This window comes from Aricia agestis, chromosome 21, assembly GCF_905147365.1.
Source record: "Aricia agestis chromosome 21, ilAriAges1.1, whole genome shotgun sequence".
NCBI classification, from domain to species: Eukaryota; Metazoa; Arthropoda; class Insecta; order Lepidoptera; family Lycaenidae; genus Aricia; species Aricia agestis.
In genome coordinates this window covers 7,433,720-7,456,628 of record NC_056426.1, presented here as the reverse complement: position 1 = coordinate 7,456,628, position 22,909 = coordinate 7,433,720, and the positions used below count along the sequence as shown (strand labels likewise).

General features: G+C 37.9%; 1 protein-coding gene across 1 annotated transcript in view; it reads right to left on the bottom strand.

Moving 5' to 3' along the window:
- The window catches only part of LOC121737620 (lateral signaling target protein 2), a 47,927-nt gene extending 30,026 nt beyond the window's left edge, over positions 1-17,901 (bottom strand). Inside the window, exon 1 of the mRNA XM_042129284.1 lies at positions 17,685-17,901. Within this exon, the coding sequence (XP_041985218.1) occupies positions 17,685-17,747 (63 nt within the window). The 5' untranslated portion in view covers positions 17,748-17,901. The remainder of the gene's footprint in view (positions 1-17,684) is intronic.
- Between the last annotated feature and the right edge of the window lie 5,008 nt (positions 17,902-22,909).

Here is a 22,909-nt window from a genome sequence, read left to right as displayed (position 1 = left end):
GATTTTGCGATATCGATAAACCGCTGATTAGATGCTTCGGCACTAATAGGCCGACAATTGTTAGGTCTGCCTCATTGTAATAGCCCATCCGTGACTTTGAAATGATTGTGAAGAGTTTTAATTTATATTATTACAACATTTATAGCAAAACTTTGCCTGAATTTTTTCGGCTTCTTCTGCCGAATGTGATAGCAATTTTACCTATGCAGGTTATAAAATTATTGATTTTTAAATAATATTTTAATGATTTAACAAGCATGCCATTTATTACAATATGTTCTAATTTTACCTTATCTACAGTAAAACACAAGTCACAGACTAATTTTTAACCGACTTCCAAAAAGGAGTAGGTTTTTGAAGTCGGTACCGGCTAAGTTAAGTAATTACTACTAATTACTGTGTCAAGGATCTCAGTTCCGAGTTGGTACTGTCTTCAAAATAAATTGGATGCAGAAGTAGTTGAGGTTTAGCCGAATTTTGAAAAAGGCACTAATAATAATGGCTCCCACACCGATTTCGGTGACGGTGGCCGGTTTCATTGAAACCAGGCCAGCTACGCAGGAGTAATTTTATAGTGCTCAAGTGTGTGCGCAGTACACAAGAGCACTCTCTATTCCTTTACTCTCATAACCCAGTGGGACGGAAGACCGACACGACCGGCGAGAGATCAGCCGCAGGACCGACTTTTTTACATGGAACCAAACTTGGAAATAACATGTTTCCAACGCGGGAATCGAACCCACGACCTCCGAGTTAAGAGCCGCGCCGAGTGAAGAAATAAGAATTATTTCATACTTTTTCTCTCGCGTTAAGAAGTATTATTATATACAAACTTTCATCCCCTATTTTAACCCCTTGGAAGTGGAATTGATCAAAATCCTTTCTTAGCGGATGCCTACGTCATAATATCTACCTGCATGCCAAATTTCAGTCCGATCGGTCCAGTGGTTTGGGCTGTGCGTTGATAGATCACCATGTCAGTCAGTCACCTTTGAGTTTTATATAGATAGATTTTACCAAAGAAAGTTTTGCTTGCAAAGATTAGGAAAATATATTTTGGAGAATCACGTGTTGACTCATGAGTCATGACTTTGCAATTATTATTATCGATATAATAATAAGCTATATCGATATAATAATATCACTAAAATGCAATACGAATTATCTACTCTCCCTTCGCCTTACGAATTTTCAATCAGGTCATGTATCCTGAGTCCTGGCTCAGGAGTCATACTCGGCTCAGGAGTCAGGACTCAGGAGACGAGTCAAACATTTTTACCCATCCCGAACAACGAAGTTCACAACGCCTTATAGAATAGAAGTACTAAATAGTAATCATACTTGATACTCATTAAATGACCACTGGGAAAACTAATGGTCAATTAACCACTAAAGCTTTGGAAAATCCTTAGATTTTCCAAGTGTGGGTCGCATCAAACAACTATATTTTTAATACAGTGAACAAAAAATCAGGTGCATTAGTTATGTCCACACTGTGCACTTTCATCTTCAATTTTCGTCATTAACTTTCATATTGGCACATTCAATAATTGAATGCGTCAAGGAACGCAACGCCAATATTGTAATTTTTGAAGTTTTGGATACGGTCAGAGGGCATGCGTCGCTGGCATGCCTCACGTTCGCTGTTGACTGCGCTCTAACGCATGCCGTTGACGAGCAGAAAAAGGCACAGTGTGGACAAAGCTATTGGACTTTGTTGCTGATCCAGATACTCCAACTTCTTTGCGACGAAAATCGTTTATAAAGAGGGAACCGTAAATTTTTCGCGGTACAAACTATTCTTTATCTCTTCCCAGCACTTACAGCCTCAACAAATTTGATCAAAATTCGTTCTTGAGTTTAAGCGTCAATGGATACCAAACATACACTTTCGCATTTACAATCGTATGAATATCAATTCCAAAAATTCTCATAACATTTTCACTTGTACCTACTATCTCCTAGGTATACCCGTATTTCGCCGCTGCGCGCTCAATAAAAAATTAAGAATAGATAATATTGTTAAATGATTTTGGTAATTAACACGTCATATTTTTGCTAAGCTACAGTGGAACAAAATATAAAATATTTGACTTTTTTAATAAAAAAATGCAACCTTTTACCAAATTGTTTGATTTCAAAACCGCGTATCTTTAATATTAAGCCTACTTATTTTGTAACTACTTAATACAAAAACGCGTAAGTGTTTTTGACTTGACTTTACACAAAACTTAAACCAATTGCGAACAAATTTACGTTACTAACCACTAAAGGAAAGTACAAAGAACTAGCTGTTAAGTTCAGTCGGTAATAGGAGTCAAAATAGCTGAGATATTCAGTTTTTTCTTCCTCCTGTAAAATCATCAAAAAGCAAATACGCGGTATTTACCAGCTGCTCATACGCGGTATCGCACGCGCAGCGACGATTTGGCAGAACAGGCGATCGAGGTCACCGACCCCAAAGTGTAGCACCATGAAGGACAACGCACTTCCTTCGACCGGTGCACCACTGGAGGTCACGATATGCTCTGATACCCTGCTAATGGTACTAAGTAATCCGTTTTATTTTATCCATACTAATATTATAAATATGTGGATTCGGGTCTGTCTGTAACCTCTTAGTGTCCAAACTTTTTATGTACACTGCTTACACAAGCATCTTTCTAAGAGATTAAATTGTCAACGTGCCGATAAGTGCCGACTGGACGTCAAACAGATAAAAAAAAATTGGTTCTGCTGTCATGTATCACACGTCTCTTTTTATGACGCAGCGTTACTGATAGTGACATCTCGCTTGCTCAGGCCTTTGTTTCTCTATTCCGCTAGGTATATTAACTTTATGGTATGCCATAGGAGATACTTTAAGTCCCGGGAAAGCACATAGGATTTTGAGGACCTCCGTGGCTCAATGGTTAGAGTGTGTGGCAACTCAAGCCGGGGGTCGCGGGTTCGAATCCCGCCGACGGAACAAAAAGTTTTTCAATGTTTCTGGGTCATGGATGCGTATTAAATATGTGTATCATATAATAAAAATCTTAAATATATGTATAGTATAAAAGTATTAAATATTATATTTCCGTTGTCTGGTACCTGTAACACAAGTCCTTGAGGTACTTAGCACGGGGCCAGACTGACGTGGTGTGAATCGTCCATAGATATTATTATTATTATAGGATACTTTTTATTCCGGAAAACTGTACGGTTCCCGCGCGACAAACGAATTTCGTTGCAACGGAGTTGCGGGCGTCATCTAGTAAATAAAAGAGAAGCTCCCACATCGGTCGATGTGACGGCGCGGTGGTCAGTTTCATTGAAACTTAGCTGCGCAATGCCCAAGTGTGTGCGCAGTACCTTGTGTACTGCGCACACACTTGGGCATTGCGCAATTCTCTCTCTCTTTACTCTTGTAGCCCAGCGGGGCTAAAATGGTCACATTTAGCAATTCCTCTCAATCAATTTTGTCAAAACTGTGAAACTGACAAATGTCAAATTAGAACAAAAATACAGAAATGAATTGCAAGCAGAGTTGCATTTTGCGATTTTAGAAAAATGAATCATATTATGATTTATATCATGATTCTTCAAAGCGACCATTTTTGATTTTAGCCCCGTTGTTGGACGCATGATTAACATGAATGGCGGTAGATCAAGCCGACGACCGATTTTATAATGCCCATCAGACGCAGATCATTTGCCTCGTCAGAAAATCGGGAATCGAACTCACGACACCCCACGAGTCAAGAACCACGCTATAAACAAAGCTTAGCATATTCGGTGAGTTGATTGATGATAATTGATAATAGATTACAGCTTAAAACTTCTAATTACATTAAAATCGATTCATCCGGTCGTATTAAACCTATTTGAAATAAATCGCTAAAACTAACATTTGGCGGTATTTAAACAAAGGACAATTTACAAACATGAATCAGTAATGACATCATCAAATTACAATAAATTTGCATAAAATACTAGTCTTGACTATGTCTAGCCAAGTAGCCACCCAAGCGAAGTAAATGTTTTCTTAATTTTTAAACAATAAATAAATCAGATCAGTGTTTGATTCCGCTTTTTACCGACTACAGCAAAAAGGAAGGTTTAAGGTACAAGTTGGAGACTACACTACACTATTACAAGTTGTAGCAGACGACGCGACGTGTCGTCGCGACACTACTGGTTTCTATGTATTTCTATTAAAGTGTCGCTAGCTGCGGAAATCATAGAAATACATACAAACCAGTACCTAGTGTCGCTGCGACACGTCGTCTGCGGTTGCTTCATGTCGCCCGCTGCCAACCGGCACCTTTATGATTTTGGAAAATTCATGCACTAAAAATTATTTCATAGATTATATAATTTAATTAATATAATATTGTTAAACCTTAAAACTTCTTATCATTAACAAAATGTGGTTTCGAAGTGGCACACTATTATGGCAAGTGCAACTAGCCACTAGGTCATACTAGGTGACAAGTGACAAGAATGAGTTTATAAAATATGTATTTAATTAGTATTTTGATACTAAAATTATATGTTGCCCGCAATCGAATATTTTTCCGGGATAAAATGACCCTTTTTGGGACTCAAAGTATCTCTATAACGAATTATTTTCTTTATAATACGCAGTTTAGTGGTTTGAACATAAAGATGTAACAAACAGACAGACTTTGAATTGGAAAAATATTTTCCTGTACATTTATAGAGTAAAGTCTTAGGTCATATTTAAACATAACGCTGCGATTTGCGACCAACAGTTGCAAAGAATCAGTGGAAAATGTGGGAAAACAACCTCCTCCTTTTTCGGAAGTCGTGTGTGCCCTCCTTATTCGTGTGCTGTCGGCTGTCGCGGACTGAGTAGCGAGCAACAGGTCCAACAGCTAGTTTTAAAACTTTTAAGTTTTAAGTAAAAACACAATAACTCGATCTCACAACCGGTTTAGCCAAATTCGATAAACACCAAACAGCTGTTGTATAGTTATTAGTTAATATTGACAGAGTTTTGACGTTTTAATTAATTTATGGAATATTCCGTCCCACATCCATTTAGAATAAGTCACTTTTAAGTACGGCTACTCCCACTTAAATTCTATCAGAACCCTATTAATTTTCTCCCTAAAAATAATCCATAATCTAAAATAGAAAAAAATTATAGCCCGGGTCCCCCTAATCTTAGTACGGTCTACCTACGTAACCCTTCGTGAGGGAGTTCGACTCGCACTTGGCTTTTTTAGGGTTCCGTAGTAGGAACCCTTATAGTTTCGGTCTGTCCGTCTGTCTGTCTGTCTGTCCGTCTGTCTGTCTGTCTGTCTGTCCGCGGTATTACTCAGAAACTATACCTACGCCATACGAAGCTGTAATTCAGCACGAATACAGATATTAATGATGCCGACTAAATGGTCATTAAAATCTCTAAAAATAATATTTTTATGGTACCTCCCCTACACATCAAGAGGGGGTGATTTTTTTTTCCCCACCACTCTACCGTGTGGGGTGTCATTGGATAGGTTTTTTTTTTAAATATTACGAGTATTCATAGATCACTTTTCGATTTAGGGATCCATTTGTGAAATATGAAGTTTCAAAGCGGAAAAAATCGTTAGACTCCAGTGTGGGGCCCTTCTACCAGCTAAACGGTTGCTTCTGGAAATGTGAAAAAATTCACAGGAGTAGGTAATATGCTGAATTTAAAAGGAAAACTATCGCGTCTAAGAAGACTTCATAACTCATAAGTTATTGAGTAATAGTTGATCAACTAAAAAAAATATTCGGTGAAGTATAAAGGAACTTTTGATGTTGTTAGAAGTGTTAAGCACACGTTATTTAAATGTATGTTACATATTAATTGACCATAGAAAAAATATCAAAAACTAGCGGTACTACGGAACCCTATATTGCGCGTGGCCCAACACGCACTTGGCCGTTTTTTTATCTATCTATCAAGCTATCAAATATCAACATGACGCGGTAGTTATCAACAAATTAAAGTCTTTCAAAGAAAGAAACAAATAAGTAAAGTAGATAGGACAAAATGGCGCCGAGCCGAAAATTTACATTTTCGCGCAAAAACAAGGTTGACAGGTATCCGCGGGTGAACGAACTCATTAGGGCATGTGAGGGCCCAGGCCCTCCAAGAGCTTTTGGCAATGCTCATGTGAATTAATGTCAAAGTACATTCACCAGAGTGTCGTAAACATTGCATATGAAATATCATGTTAGGGTACAGTCACCCCTGCAGTGCCACAAACATTAAGGGCCTGTTTTACCACTTCCTGATAAGTGCTAGGCTATCCACAACTTAACTTGACAGATATAGAGTATGGACCTGTATGGAGCATCTGTCAAATAAGTTGTGGATAGCTTATTCGGCTGCTTACCAGGAAGTGGTGAAATAGGACCTTAATATCCTAAATTATAAATTAAAAAATGTGTAGTCTTTTTTTTTATGAAATAAGGGGGCAAACGAGCAAACGGGTCACCCGATGGAAAGCAACTACCGTCGCCCATGGGCACTCGCAACATTAGAAGAGCTGTAAAAATGTGCGGTTCCCGCGTGATAAACTAATTTCGACGCAACAGAGTTGCGGAAGTCATCTAGTATTATTATAAATGCATTTAAAGCAGTGGTTCTCAGGTTCTGAACCTAATAGTCATGAGCAGCCATGACTCACGAGTCATTTTTTTTTTTATGAAATAAGGGGGCAAACGAGCAAACGGATCACCTGATGGAAAGCAACTTCCGTCGCCCATGGACACTCGCAGCATCAGAAGAGCTGCAGGTGCGTTGCCGGCCTTCTAAGGGGTAATAGGGGAGGGTAGGGAAGGGAATAGGGGAGGGTACGGGAGGAAATAGGGGAGGGTAGGGAAAGGAAAAGGGTAGGGGATTGGGCCTCCGGTAAACTCACTTACTCGGCGAAACACAGCGGAAGCGCTGTTTCACGCCGGTTTTCTGTGAGGACGTGTTATCTCTCCGGTCGAGCCGGCCCATTCCTGCCGAAGCATGGCTCTCCCACGTCATGAGTCATGAGGGACCATTTTACCAAATGTTTGTGTAGCCAGGGACCACACAGCTGGTTTACCTAAACTATGGGTTGTTTGACATAGAAAACAAGCACCACTTTATAATTAGCACTCATTTTTATTTGGCAAAAATCTAATAATAAATATAAAAGCTACACAAATTCGCAGGTATTCTAAGTACACGAGGCACTAGTCACTACTAAAAACATATGGTTTCATCCATCAGAAAGTAAGTTATGTCTTATCCTTCTGAGATCCAGGTCCATTAGGGTTTGACTTAACGCGACCAATTTACTTAGATCCGCCATTTGCCTAGGAATCAACTTAACTGATAGTACATCATATTATACATATTCAGTTTGTAATAATTCTACTTTGTAGGTACAATTATTAATTATTTCGTACAATTACAATACGTATATCAGTGAATTCGGTGTCACGGATGTTTGCACCTTAAAGTGAATCACCCTGAGAATGTTACGCTAGTACGAACGCGGTTATGTGTAAACACACCCATTTGTAGTGTTTGGAAATGCGACTGTCATAAATCATAATGTACGCGTACTCATAGGCTTCCATTACACGGTAGGTTTTGCTGTCAGTTTTACCACAGTCATGGCTGTGAATGATGGATAACCTACCGTGTAAAGCCGCCTCCCCATATAGACGAGCGCACTGCCAACGCGTTGGCACACGCGTTGGCGGTGCGCTTGCAACGGCGCTTGTGAGTAATCCACACATCGGAAGGTCGTTCAGTATGCTTTGGATCGCGCCAATGTGCGGACGGATTCAAAATGGATGTTGAGTCGCTAACAGCTGCAGCTGTATATTTATTCACAGCTTATAATTACTTTGTAAATGTGGACAAGAAAAAGTTTTTAAAGGGTATTCTCGAAATAAATAAATAAAAGGCGAGAAAACGTAACAAACAAAGATATTAAACTCACTTTTACATAATATTTTATAATATTAAAATAATATAAGTAATTATTTTATTACCTACTTCGTCTAAATACCTACCGCCAACGCGCGAATGCCCGTTCTACACATTGGGCCAACGCGTCTCCCAACGCGTTCGCCTATATGGAGTGCCGACTTAAGAGAGTGACAGACGGTTGCATGAAGTTGATTGACGAATATCTGGATATCTTGATTTTTGCTTCATGCAACCATCAGTCACGAATTTAGAGTGAGTGTTGTCACATCTGACAAAATAGGAAAAAAATAAGAAACGTATACCTTTGAAAATTTTGGCTTTGACTCATGTAAAATTAAAAAAAGAGAATTGAGTGACCGTCTAATACCATTCGTCATTCCATCAGTCACCATATTCAGTCAAACATAATTCATGATTGACGGAATTGCTTGCATGATCGTGTAATGGATGCGATAGGAGTTAGGACGTTTTTCCATCGCTGACGACCACCGAGAACAAGTTTTTTTTTTAATAAAATTACACTGCAACTGTATGACGGCTATGACATAGTAAAAGGAAGGGAAGTAAGTTATCTCCATACAAAGGCACCGTGCGCGGCTTGTATGTGTGCGCCATAGTATCAATGCGTCGCCACGTACGGCACACAACAAAATCTCGGCGGTACCAGCCTCTAAAACTCGCCGAGATTTTGTTGTGTGCCCGGTGGCGTGTGGCGACGCATTGATACTATGGCGTATGGCGCACACATACAAGCCGCGCGCGGTGCCTTTGTATGAAGATAACTTACTTCCCCTCCTTTTACTATGGCTATGACCTAGACTCTAGGCTTCATTTTGCTCTACGCCACAACAAAGCAGCGTCGGTATGGGTCGCTAGACCAATGTCAGTAGAAAATGAAACCTATAGCCTATGTCATAAAGTAGTATTTTATTTGAATTTTTGTCGGTCGCTGTCGCTTGTTGCACAGCAAAGATAGGAAAGCCAACTTAAAGCCCCCAGTGGCCAGTACACAATGGCTCACGATGGTCGATGGCCTATTGCAGGCCATCATGAACTGTAGACCAAGATCACTTGGTGTTAAACACAATGGCGCATGGCTCATTACTGCCCTATCTAGTATCCACTGGCTATCGTCCGCCGTCATACACCATTACGCATTACCCCGTCTATAATGGCGATAGCTGGTAGTAGGGTTGTTGAGGAAGTGATTATGAGGAAGAGGAGGAGGAAGAGGAATTGTCACGCGCAAATTTAGAGGATGCGGATGAGGAAGAGGATATTTTTTGAGGAAGAGGATGCGGATGAGGAAGCGGAAGAGGAAGCGGATGAGGAAGAGGATGATAGGAAATTATAAATACTAGCGGACCCAACCCAAAAGTCTTTGTCCTGTCTGTACATAACTAGGTACATTACACAAAAATTAATTAAAAGGGCATTTTCCAATGATGACCAAACTATGAATCTAAGCCATTCTCAAAACACACAATATAAAGAATCATCAAAATCGGTCCAGCAATTAAGGAGGAGTTCAGTAACTAGTGTAAGAAAATTAGTTTCAAAATCGACGATCAGACCGAATAATTCGTGTAGTTTTGAAAGTTGGTACAGTTGTTCCTAAAGGTGTCCAGATGAATATATACTGAAAGTCTCCGAGGGTGGGACAAGAGCTTTAAAATATCTCTTTAATGACTTCTACATTAATTATCTACATTAAATTTATTATAAATTAAGTCCAAGCATTTTTACTGAACGATCATTACTTTAGGAAATACAGAGTATACGCTCGCACTGTTTTTCCATGTTACAAACTTATTCCCCAATTTACTCCCTGGACAATGCGTTTAGACAAATGATTTTTATACAATACTATGATCTGTTAAAGCTACGTTAGATTTTTTCTAAATTTACTAATAAATAAAAAATAATATGACCCTTAAAAATTGCAAAATATAAATGCCCCGTACCACAATAGACATACCGACCAGTAGTTCGACTGCAAAGAAACGGACAGGTTTCAATATCTGTCAAATTCGTCGGGTTTCACTAGGATTATGAACGGAATGTGCCTCGCGCTGGCTGATATAATTTATTTTTAAATATTTAAAATAAAGATTTCAAAATTGGATTCAGACAATTTTAATCGCATGTGCCAAAACACAAACAACAATACGACCAAAGAGGAACACGTCCAGCGAATATGTCATAGTTTTAAATTCGTAGGTAACAAGTTAACAACCCTAGCGACGATTTTCGTCATAATACGTCAAATTTAAAAATTTGAACATCAGTTCTAAGTCGGCATACTCTATCATTCTGTCTACTCTGCCCGTACCCCGCCAATCGACCGACCATAAAATAAATTTGAAAGATATTTACGATAAAATAAAAACGTAGTGGTACCCTCCCCCACCGCCGGCTCTTCTCCCACCCTCGGAGACTTTTAGTATATTCATCTGGACACCTTTAGGAACAACTGTACCAACTTTCAAAACTACACGAATTATTCGGTCAGACCGAATATTTCCTTAATTTTCCCAGGTTAAACATACACAACAATGCACACAAAAAAAAGATGAGTGAATGATACAATTATCTGGCTCTGGCGTGTGCGTTGCCATGATTGGATACGCGACGCGCATGCGCAGTGAAATTCCTCATAAATTCCTCTTAAATTTTGAGGAAGCGATAGCGGAAGAGGATTTTTTTATTTTTATTTATGAGGATGCGGTAACGGTTGAGGAACCCAAAATATTGCGGAACTTTCTCATTATGAGGAAGCGGAAGAGGAATCCTCAGCAACCCTAGCTGGTAGTGGGCTAGCGTGGACCATTGTGAAGCCGCACCTTTAAACTCTGTTTCGAATCCTCTGAGGTTGATGATGTTATTTTTCTGCATTAATTCGCGACCGGAAGTTTACCAGTTTCGGTGTTTTATATGCGGAAACGTTTTCGCGCACGATACAGCTTTACGTAACTTTCCATGTTTGGCACAATATGATCTAGTTTTGGACGAGATAAGTTTTTACTGTCTTAAGTACTTGCTTAAATATTAAAAAATAAACCATACTAATAATACCCCCCACACCGGCTTCGGTAACGGTGGCCGGTTTCATTGAAACCAAGCCAGGTAAGCAGGAGTAATTTTATAGTGCCCAAGTGAGTGCGCAGTACACAAGAGCACTCTCTATTCCTTTACTCTCATAACCCAGTGGGACGGAAGACCGACACGGCTGGCGAGAGATCAGGCGCAGGACCGACTTTTTACATGCCCATCCGACGCATGGATCATCTTTATTACTTGTCAGACAATCGGGTGATCAGCCTGCATTGTCCTAACCAAACTTGGAAAATAACATGTTTCCAACGCGGGAATCGAACCCACGACCTCCGAATCAAGAGCCACGCTCTATACCACTGGACCACGGAGGCGTTAATCCCCAATCCATACTATACTATGTATCATGCGAAAGCGAGTCTGTCTGTCTGTTTCCTCTTCACGGCCAAACCAGTTTACCTGTATAATTTAATATGGAAATCGTGAAAGGACAAAGGATACTTTTCATACTGGAAAAATGTATGGTTCCCACGCGATAAACGAGTTTTGGCGCAACGGAGTTGCGGTCGTTATCTAGTAGTTATGTACATTATTATATTGCCATTACAAAATAAGACTAGTTAAACTTATCTAAATACAAAATGCAAGTAGTTCTAATATCCAATATCAAGTACTGTAAGTTGTAACTTGTAACAAACGATGATTAAACATCATTTTAGCAGATTAGAAAAGGCGAAGAAATTAACAGCTACACAGTAACAAATACAGTCAAGCATGTACAGTTAAGCAGTAAGCACGGATAAAGTATACAATTTTCAAACTTATTAGAAAGATGTTTAAGATTAAAAGTGGTAAAAATTAAATTAAGAAATTTAAAAAAAACCCCGTCAAACAACTTTAAAAGTAATGAAATAATATTTACTGCCGTAAATATTATTTCATTACTTTTAAAGTTGTTAAAAAAAACCCCGTCAAACAACTTTAAAAGTAATGAAATAATATTTACTGCCGTAAATATTATTTCATTACTTTTAAAGTTGTTTGACATGTTATCGTCCGCCATCATACTCCATTACGCATTACCCCGTCTATAATGGCGATAGCTGGTAGTGGGCTAGCGTGGACCATTGTGAAGCCGCACCTTTAAACTCTGTTTCGAATCCTCTGAGGTTGATGATGTTATTTTTCTGCATTAATTCGCGACCGGAAGTTTACCAGTTTCGGTGTTTTATATGCGGAAACGTTTTCGCGCACGATACAGCTTTACGTAACTTTCCATGTTTGGCACAATCTGATCTAGTTTTGGACGAAATAAGTTTTTACAGTCTTAAGTACTTGCTTAAATATTAAAAAATAAACCATACTAATAATACCCCCCCACACCGGTGACGGTGGCCGGTTTCATTGAAACCAAGCCAGGTACGCAGGAGTAATTTTATAGTGCCCAAGTGTGTGCGCAGCACACAAGAGCACTCTCTATTCCTTTACTCTCATAACCCAGTGGGACGGAAGACCGACACGGCTGGCGAGAGTTCAGGCGCAGGACCGACTTTTTACATGCCCATCCGACGCATGGATCATCTTTATTACTTGTCAGACAATCGGGTGATCAGCCTGCATTGTCCTAACCAAACTTGGAAAATAACATGTTTCCAACGCGGGAATCGAACCCACGACCTCCGAATCAAGAGCCACGCTCTATACCACTGGACCACGGAGGCGTTAATCCCCAATCCATACTAATACTATGTAACATGCGAAAGCGAGTCTGTCTGTCTGTTTCCTCGTCACGGCCAAACCAATTTACCTGTATAATTTAATATGGAAATCGTGAAAGGACAAAGGATACTTTTCATACTGGAAAAATGTATGGTTCCCACGCGATAAACGAGTTTTGGCGCAACGGAGTTGCGGTCGTTATCTAGTAGTTATGTACATTATTATATTGCCATTACAAAATAAGACTAGTTAAACTTATCTAAATACAAAATGCAAGTAGTTCTAATATCCAATATCAAGTACTGTAAGTTGTAACTTGTAACAAACGATGATTAAACATCATTTTAGCAGATTAGTAAAGGCGAAGAAATTAACAGCTACACAGTAACAAATACAGTCAAGCATGTACAGTTAAGCAGTAAGCACGGATAAAGTATACAATTTTCAAACTTATTAGAAAGATGTTTAAGATTAAAAGTGGTAAAAATTAAATTAAGAAATTTAAAAAAAACCCCGTCAAACAACTTTAAAAGTAATGAAATAATATTTACTGCCGTAAATATTATTTCATTACTTTTAAAGTTGTTAAAAAAAACCCCGTCAAACAACTTTAAAAGTAATGAAATAATATTTACTGCCGTAAATATTATTTCATTACTTTTAAAGTTGTTTGACGGGGTTTTTTTTAAATTTCTTAATTTAATTTTTACCACTTGTAATCTTAAACATCTTTCTAATAAGTTTGAAAATTGTATACTTTATCCGTGCTTACTGCTTAACTGTACATGCTTGACTGTATTTGTTACAGTTATAAGTTCAAGTAATTCCTAACTTGTGTAAAGTAATATTTTAGTCCATAATTGTTGTCACGGTGTGTCGGGGGACCGCCAAGTAACCTACACTTTACAACCGCCAAGTCGTTGATTATCTCGATTCAGTTCGCTGTGAATTGATCCAAACTTAGACATTAGCGGTCCCCCGACACACCTTGACAACAATTATGGACTAAAATATTACTTTACACAAGTTAGGAATTACTTGAACTTAAAGGCAGTAAATATTATTTCATTACTTTTTAAAGTTGTTTGGCGGGGTTTTTTTTAAATTTCTTAATTTAATTTTATTTCATACTTTTTAAACTTGTGTTGGTTACAATGCAGAATAATTCCTATCAACAGAATCATATTCTCATGATTACCATCTATCAATGTCCTTTTCGATGAGGCCGTTAATAGAGCCCAAACATGAAACCTCCACTTTGGGTTCATACGAAGCTCGGTTCCTATAGAATCCAGGTGCTGCAGCAGCAGCATGTAAATATTTATTGTTTATCTACTTCTTACTGGTTGTCGCAATTAAAATGAGCCCAAACACGAAACCACTGCTTTAAGTTGGCGAGGAGTTGGATATCCTATTGATTACCAAGTGATGCTGCAGCACCAGGTCAACTTTCCATTATTATGTGTATACGTCTATCGTGTATTCACAAATGTCACGAACTAGAATGAAATATAAAACCCATCAAACGACTAGAAGTTGCTAACGGCCTTTCATGAACCAGATAAACCCTGATTGTCCAGCAAGGAGCAGGCTGATGATGATGAAATATAGCTAAGGACACTCTCGATCATGTCAGCTTTCAAACTAAAAAAACTAGATCTAAATCGGTCCACCCGTTTGGATGCTACGATGCCACAGACAGATACACACACAGACAAACAGACAGACAGACAGACAGACAGACAGACAGACAGACAGACAGACAGACAGACAGACAGACAGACACGTCAAACTTATAACACCCCTCTTTTTTGTCAGGGGTTAAAAAAGATGTCTTTGACAGTACCTAAGTCCAGGATGAATAGTAACAGCATAAGTAACTTCAGTTAGTTATTGTTCAAGGGCTTGCACTGGCCGGGCTAATATCTAGCAAAGGCTCTTGATGGAACTCTATTGATTCAAACCCTGAAGAAGAATAAAGAATATTACGCGAAGGTCAGAGCAGAGGGTGCCACCAGCTCATACTGTAAAGTTTAAACAATCCGACCAAAATCAGACATGTTGCACACGTCATAATATCAGAATATTGATGATAAAAAAAAGTAATGTTAAAAAAAACTTTTTATTTACTGTTTATGTTGGTGCTACCTCTAGTGTGTAAACATTGCAGATTGGTAAAACCCTCAGGGGTTGTGTGAAACCCAATTCAGAAATACCTGCACAGGCTATAACTCATAAATATATGACTAAGTCCACAGTCAGACAGTAAGGAAAACTGCTCACAAAGAAACAAACAATCAACAGATTATGTGATAATATAAGGGTCTATTGCTGATAAGGATTTGCAGTTAATGTTATAGATTAGTTTAACTGACATTCATCTTGAGACAAGCATACTCGTAATATATTTTCCTTCCTCTTACTGACATTGTATTATCAATTATGTACAAAACAATAAGCTGATTTCAGTAATGAGTTAATGACTAATGAGTGAAAACTGATATCATACAATGACAATTTAAAAGAAATTGAATATCCCGTTGGCAAATAGCTGTTTATGTAATTTGGTTGGGTTACAACTTACATCGAACCTAGTCTAGCCCATGACTAACATTAACTAATTTAGAGCATAGACTCGACATAAACCCTACCACAAGACCTATTAGAGCGCTTTCGCACTACGTCCAATCCAAATCCGATCTGTAGCCGTGAAAAAGTACTGTTTCTCTATATAGCTTATACACACTCTGACTTTGGATACCTCACATTTCTCTGACATCCGTGAATATCGGGTTCGGATTGACTCGGAACGGATGCAGTGCAAAAGAGCTCTAATGAATGTGTCAGAAGACAAATAAAAATTGGTGGTTACTGCCAAGAACTCAAAGACAAAATATTAAATGTAATTGATTGTACTGCAAAATTCTTAGTGGATATTCAAATCTCATGTCATGTTCAACAAAAAAAAAATTGAACAAATTATTAAGATTTCACCTCAAACTAAACAATGATCATGAATTAACATTTTAATTTCTAAACTATGAGAATTTACAATTTTAGCAAAACTAAACAATAGACTCATTTTCTTATGAGACACAAAAATTTGAATATTTTAGGTTAAATCCTTTACGACAAGTAAAATATCAAATAAATCATATCAGGTTATAATAACAACATTAAAAAAATAAACAGTAAAATGAGATACAAACTCAGGAGAAACAAATATTTTTCAGATAAAAAGTTGGTCATATTTTATTACTTTCAAACATAATTACACTGCCATAAAGCAAAACAGGTACTATTCTGATCAATGCTGCAAGCAACTGCCACCAATAAACTAAACATAGCTTTTCCATCCTAGCCACAGCCCACAACTCACAACACTTTGGACAAAATTTAAAATAAAACGCCACTTCAGGGCAGCGCTACACCAGAATGGCAGCGGCGAGGTGAGCACTTTCATTGTCATATTATGATTTTAAGCTTTATCTTTATTATTGTAATACATGGAAAGAAAAATGGACAAAAATATTATCAGACTGGCAACCAAGAGACGAAGACCAACGAGACAGTGGCCCGACGACATAAAAAAGATAGCAGGAGTAACATGGATGAGAGTGGCTAGGAACAGAAATTAATGGAAAACGCTGGAGGAGGCCTATGTGTCGCAGGACACGCTGATTACCAACCTAGAACAAGACACTCCATCTTTGTTATTATGACACAAAATGCAATATCGTTGGTACCAACAAAAAGGCTAATTGTAATACATAGTATCACTTACAATTATGAAGATAAAGTTTAAAATCATATGGCACTGAAAGTGCTTGCCTCGCCGCTGCCATTTCGGTGTAGCACAGCTTATGGTACAGATTTCATGATTCCACATCACTACAAAGCTGTGAGGGTATGGGTCACTAGGCCAATGTTGATAGAAAATAAAACCTTAAGCCTATGTCATAGTGTTTTTTTCGTTTTTTAGGAACAAGCAAAGCAAACAGTCCGGATTTCCGCTACCAATCTGTCATTTTGCCTTACATTCTTTTGTATTAAGATTTTTTGCTATGGTGCCTATGCTGGGCATTTTGCAGCACAAGATATTTTTTATAATGCGCTACCAGTGTAATAAATAATAATAATGCCTCTCATATTATGCTATTACATATTATATTGAATATACTGTAGGTTTTGGTGGTTCAGCAGCAATAAAAACAAACCATGTCTACTTTTTTTTACTTTATCTACTCTTTCACCTTCAAGATGAAGAAAAAAAAATTAACACCTCCATCGTGGGTATCACAGACATCATAGATTGCGGCAGCCGGCTGCCGCTTGGGGATTGATTGGGTTAATTATACAATTAATAATACGCAGATTTGATTTGTTGACAGCTCAATATTTTAGTGCACAAATAGCATGGAAACATATTGATGCATGCTATTAATTGTGCAGTTTAAATTGAAGATGACATGTAGAACAAGCTTTAAAGCAAACATAAGTTGTTTGTGGCAAAAGCATGTCAAATATTTAGAAAAACAACATTGATTTTAATAGAATATATATAAAAGTTTCATATTTATTTAGCAACTATGGGTATAGGTAAGTTACAGACTGTAGATAGGTAGTGTTTTATCTAAGGTGATGCATATAAAGCTATGTATTTAACAAAAACTTAGTAAAAAGCAAAAAAACTTGGAACTCGTCTGTAAAAGCACGTGCCCAAGTATTTTTTCAAAAACAATTCTCAAACTACGTTCCATTTTCGAAATGGCAGATGGTACCTACTAGATGAAAAAATACGAACGCGTATGAATCATACAAAACAAAGAGGCCTACGCGATAATTAATGGTATTTATCAATATCTTGAACTCCAATTCTATAAATAATTAAAATGCACGAAGGTCGCAATAAACGGGTCAAAGGATATTACAGAAGAATTGTTTTGACATACCGTACCTTTGGTTTGTAGAACCATTTTCTGAGAGACTCCATTGGACCACTTTTGTATAACAGCCTCATATGAACAAATCACAACACCATCACACACATTATAATATGGGTTTAGCACCAAAATTCACCACTAAAAAGGCAATTGTAACAACGATTTCACAAATATTTATTATTTACGTCAAACAACACAAAAAGCAGACATGTTGCATTCGCGAACACTTTGACTGTCTTTGACGTAGTGATGTACCCACACAGCACAGATTAGTAATCACTCGCTCCACCCTCAACTCGCAAAAATCATTCTCTCGATTATCGATTTAAATATAGGCATGATATATTAACTACTTTTTAAAATAATATTTTTATGATTGCGGGCGCAGCGCAGACGACAGACTATCCGTGACGCACTTTTTAGTCCGTGGATATAGAACGCAATAAATATAATATTATGCAGTAACGCACATGACGCGCAGTGCACACTAAAAAGTGCGACACGGATAGTCTGTTGTCTGCGCTGCGCCTTAGAGTGTGTCTGATTACTTTAATCTTAAACTACTCTACCTAGCTATTAGAAAAAGATACATAAATAAACACCTTTAATAATAAAGTTAGGTTAAGCAGGTAAATAGTAATAGACTTTAAATATAATAATAATTAAAAGAGGGTGGGCAAGTGTCTTGTTTTCCGTTATTAGATAAGTAATTATAATAATTACTTATCTAACGGCTTAACATAATTAATACTATCATTTAATTTATAAAATTTGTGGTTTAGGATAATGATGGAGGATCTACTCACAGCGCCCTTCTTGCCTTTCCACGGCGCACACTTTGGGAACGCCTGAAGTCTATATTATAGCGTTTTTGGCATCTAGAACTGCCCCGGGAAGGGCAGGCCGAATTGTTACGGAATTAGCCGAACAAAACCGGTAATCCACGAAGCACTTAGACTTAAGCCCGCTCCACATTCCCGGCAAAAGTCCCGAGACTTGCCGAGTTATGCCGAGAGAGTGTGGAGAGCATATTCGTCTATATTCGTATAATTGTTTCGTGTATATTTGCCGAACTATCCGTTCGTCGTCGATACAAGGGTTCACAGGTAGTTTTGTTAAGTTTTGTGTTGATGCTAATTTTTCCGTTCCGGATCCGTTTCGGATTCCGGATACTATTCGGAAAATACGTATATTTACGTAGATTAGATAGCAATATTTTAAGCTTTGGCTATTTTCGTATCCATTCGGCCCACTCTACCCCGGGGCAGTTCAACTTCTAGATGCCGAAAACGCTATTAGTTGAGCATTCTATTTTTTGGAAATAATTTTAGTACTTATGTGATATCTACATAATAATATCATCATTTCCACTCTTGTAAGAATCTCTTGTGAATATAATATTTTAATTGTGATCTGTTGGCTTGGTTTGACGTAACGCGATCAAACTACGTAGGTCCACCATCTGCCTAGGAATCAACTTCTCTGATAGTACAATATGAATGACGTCTTGACGTGAGACGAATGAAGAGATTTGTTTAGATCATAGATGTCACTGATAATGAGACAGATGCACGTTACTTTCTTACATTAAGTTATTACAATCTAAACGGGCTTATTGAAAAAAACAAGAATATGATAATATCACATTACACATAGGTTTAAAAGAATCGATAGTATTAATCGATTTCAACATTTACAAAAGTGTATATTACCTCATCACTAGGTTTTGACTCTGACATTATTTTTTTTAATAGCATATTTTGGATACGAGCAAATGGAATAAAAAAAATTAAAAGTCATGACGTTGTTTTTTTTTATTTTAAATTCATTACTTCTATAATCTGTGGCTCAAACTTAATAAAATAAATAAACATTGCGATATTTTTAGACAAAATTGCTTAAAAAAAGAACAAAATTGGATACCGTTAGGGTCAATTCACACCGCAATGCGACGAGGCGAGGCGCGGCGTGGCATACATTTGTATGGATTTGAGAGATTTCAATTGCCTGAGACGTCTTGCGAATCTTTCAAATCCATATAAATTTAGAGATAATAATAATAATATCTATGGACGCTTCACACCACGTCAGTCTGGCCCCATGCTAAGTACCTGAAGGACTTGTGTTACAGGTACCAGACAACGGAAATAATATATTTAATAAACGGAAAAAAAAAATTCCCGCCTTCATTGATATGAAAACAATTACGTGATAATAAATGAAATATTTTTTTTTTGACAATATTACTTGGATTTCTAGTTTTTTGTTCAAGTTAAAAAATTAATATAAACAAAGTAGGTATTCATTTTTTTTAACTGTTATGGCGTGATCTTGATATGTATGTTTATATCAAGGGCTCCACGAAGTGAAAAATTTTTACGAAAATTATTTAAGATTTTATTTAAAGTACAACGAGGACGGAAGTTCGAAAAAATTTCGTTAGTTAACATTGTCTAATTTGTTGAAAAATTAACTTGAAGTTAAATTTCCAACGGGAGCAAATTCTTCGAAGTGTTCGGAATACACCATAAGTTTTTGAAATTTTTAAATTAATATTTAATACCTTTAAAAAAATAATCAGTGTGACGTGCTCGGTTTTGAAGCCGCGCGCGCTACCTAAAAAAGCCGCGCTTACTTTCAGCGTTAAATTAGAATTATAAATAATAGAGATAGAATACCGGGAGTTGGGAGTTTTCTTATGGAAATTTCCTCCTCTTTAAAAAATTTTCTAGACGTCTTCCCGAATCTAATGAGCTATCGCACGTATTTTTATGACCCTTATCTCTATATTTCGCCATTCTCAACTTATCGCTTAGAATATTAGTTATTTTCATGGGCGTACCGAGGGGGGCAGCTGCCCCCCCCCCCCCCTTGATCATGTTGACGTCCCTACTAAGTACTTTTATCTATATTAATTAAAAATTAAGAAAACGAATTTTTGCCATTTGTTTGCAATACAATATTTTTACAACTAAAAATTATGAATTTTTTATTCTTTATAAGCACCTAGCTAATGAAAAATCTGATTTGCCCCCCCCTGGCCCAGAACCTGGGTAATTTGCCCCCCCCCCTGGCACCAGAACCTGGGTAATTTGCCCCCCCCCTGGCCCAGAACCTGGGTACGCCCATGGTTATTTTCAAAAAGTCTTGGTGTAAGAGCATGCTATTTTGTATAATATAGCATTGCTTAAACTGTATAACCACAGAGATCGATCAAGATAGATACCGCGCCATTTCGCTCCATTTGTATGAAAACGAGCGTGCCAATTTTTTATTACCTACTGTGACCGTGTACCGATAATAAGAAACGTGTCCATTATCAAGGCCAACGTTTTTATTTGAATTTCTACAGAAGAAAAGACTTTCAAAAGACGAGCATTTCTCATCGTTTGGGAACGCGATATGTCATAATATGGCACGCGAAGTACATACACATGCGGTATCTATCTTGATCTCTCCACAGACATAATTATATTATCACATATTATGTGGAGACTCAAACCTATGACTCAAAACCAATTTCTGTAAGTAATAGGGAATAAAATTGTGCATAATAATTTTAAAACATATAATAATATACTTAATATTATATTTCAGCACCAAAAAGCATTTTCTTCATCAAGAAAATAACACAGATGATGCACCTACGTGATATGTTGGTCAAGTCCAGTCTTTCGAGGTGCAGGCTCTCACGCGATCCCGCGGCCCACCTATCTATGACCGGCGCATAGTGGAGTATTTTTTTTTTTAATGAATTAAGGGGGCAAACGAGCAAACGGGTTACCTGATGGAAAGCAACTTCCGTCGCCCATGGACACTCGCAGCATCAGAAGAGCTGCAGGTGCGTTGCCGGCCTTTTAAGAGGGAATAGGGTAATAGGGGAGGGTAGGGATGGGAAGGGAAGGGAATAGGGGAGGGTAGGGAAGGGAATAGAGTAGAGGATTGGGCCTCCGGTAAACTCACTCACTAGGCGAAACACAGCGCAAGCGCTGTTTCACGCCGGTTTTCTGTGAGAACGTGGTATTTCTCCGGTCGAGCCGGCCCATTCGTGCCGAAGCATGGCTCTCCCACGTCAAATCTATATCGCCTGTATAGTAAATCGAACCAAATCTGTATCGCCGACTGCGGTGGTATGGTGGTGGACGGAGCTCTTACTCAGTAAAAACGAGTTTTTACTGAGTAAGAGCTCCGTCCACCACCATCTTAGACCGCAGCAGAGACCAAAATACTTACAGATAGGACCCTCACCCCCCGGAAGACGCTTCAAACAACGTAAAAGCGTTTTCTTGGCGCAAAAAAAGGTCCAGTCTACCCGCAAGATCACACCTAACACTTGGCATACCTACCCTTTAATTAGGTGCGATCCCAGCCTCACATTTTGTGGGGATTTGAGTGATTCACGAGTAGGCCATTATTATAGTTAGGTTAGGTTAGTAATTATTTATCCTTAGATATATATTTTATTTATTTATTTAATTCAGGCATCTTGGCCCATATTATAAATACCTTAAAGACTAACATACATACAAATATACTAAAAACTAACACTAACACTAAAATACGCCCCAATTTCACCAACGACTGTTAAAGTTAACGCTCGAATTAGTATCACGTTACCTCTTTCATTTTTCTTATGAATGAAAGAGAAGACATGACATTTTAACAAGCTCTTAACACTAACATACGTTGGTGAAATTGGGGCCGTTTTAGTACTTACCTTTTATAATGACTGTTTAATCACGCGGCTGAAGCCATGCCTAAATTCTTCTAGGTAATAAAAATATTATAAGCCGCTTTCCAATATATTCATGAAAATCGAAATCATGATTTTTTATCATTTCGAAGTCGGATCACGGCATAATCCTAAGTGAAAAAGCCCGAGGCTAAAACATTAGGATACCCTACGGTAACCCTTTATAGGTGCTCGATTCTTACGCCTCGATCTTCGATTCGAGCGGTCATACTCGCGCGTTTTGCTGTGCTTGTGCACCCATCCGTTTTGAGGAGTTCCATACCCAAAGGGTATAAACGGGACCCTATTACTGAGACTTCACCGTCTGTACGGCTGTCTGTCCGTCTGTATGTCTGTCTGAAGGCTGTATCTCAAGAACGGTTGGTTAGAAGGTTGAAATTTTCACAGACTATGTATTTTTCTTACCGCTATAACAACAAATACAAAAAAAAAGTAAATTAAGTATTTATTTATTTAAACAAACATGATTTTTGGCCTTTTTTGCTC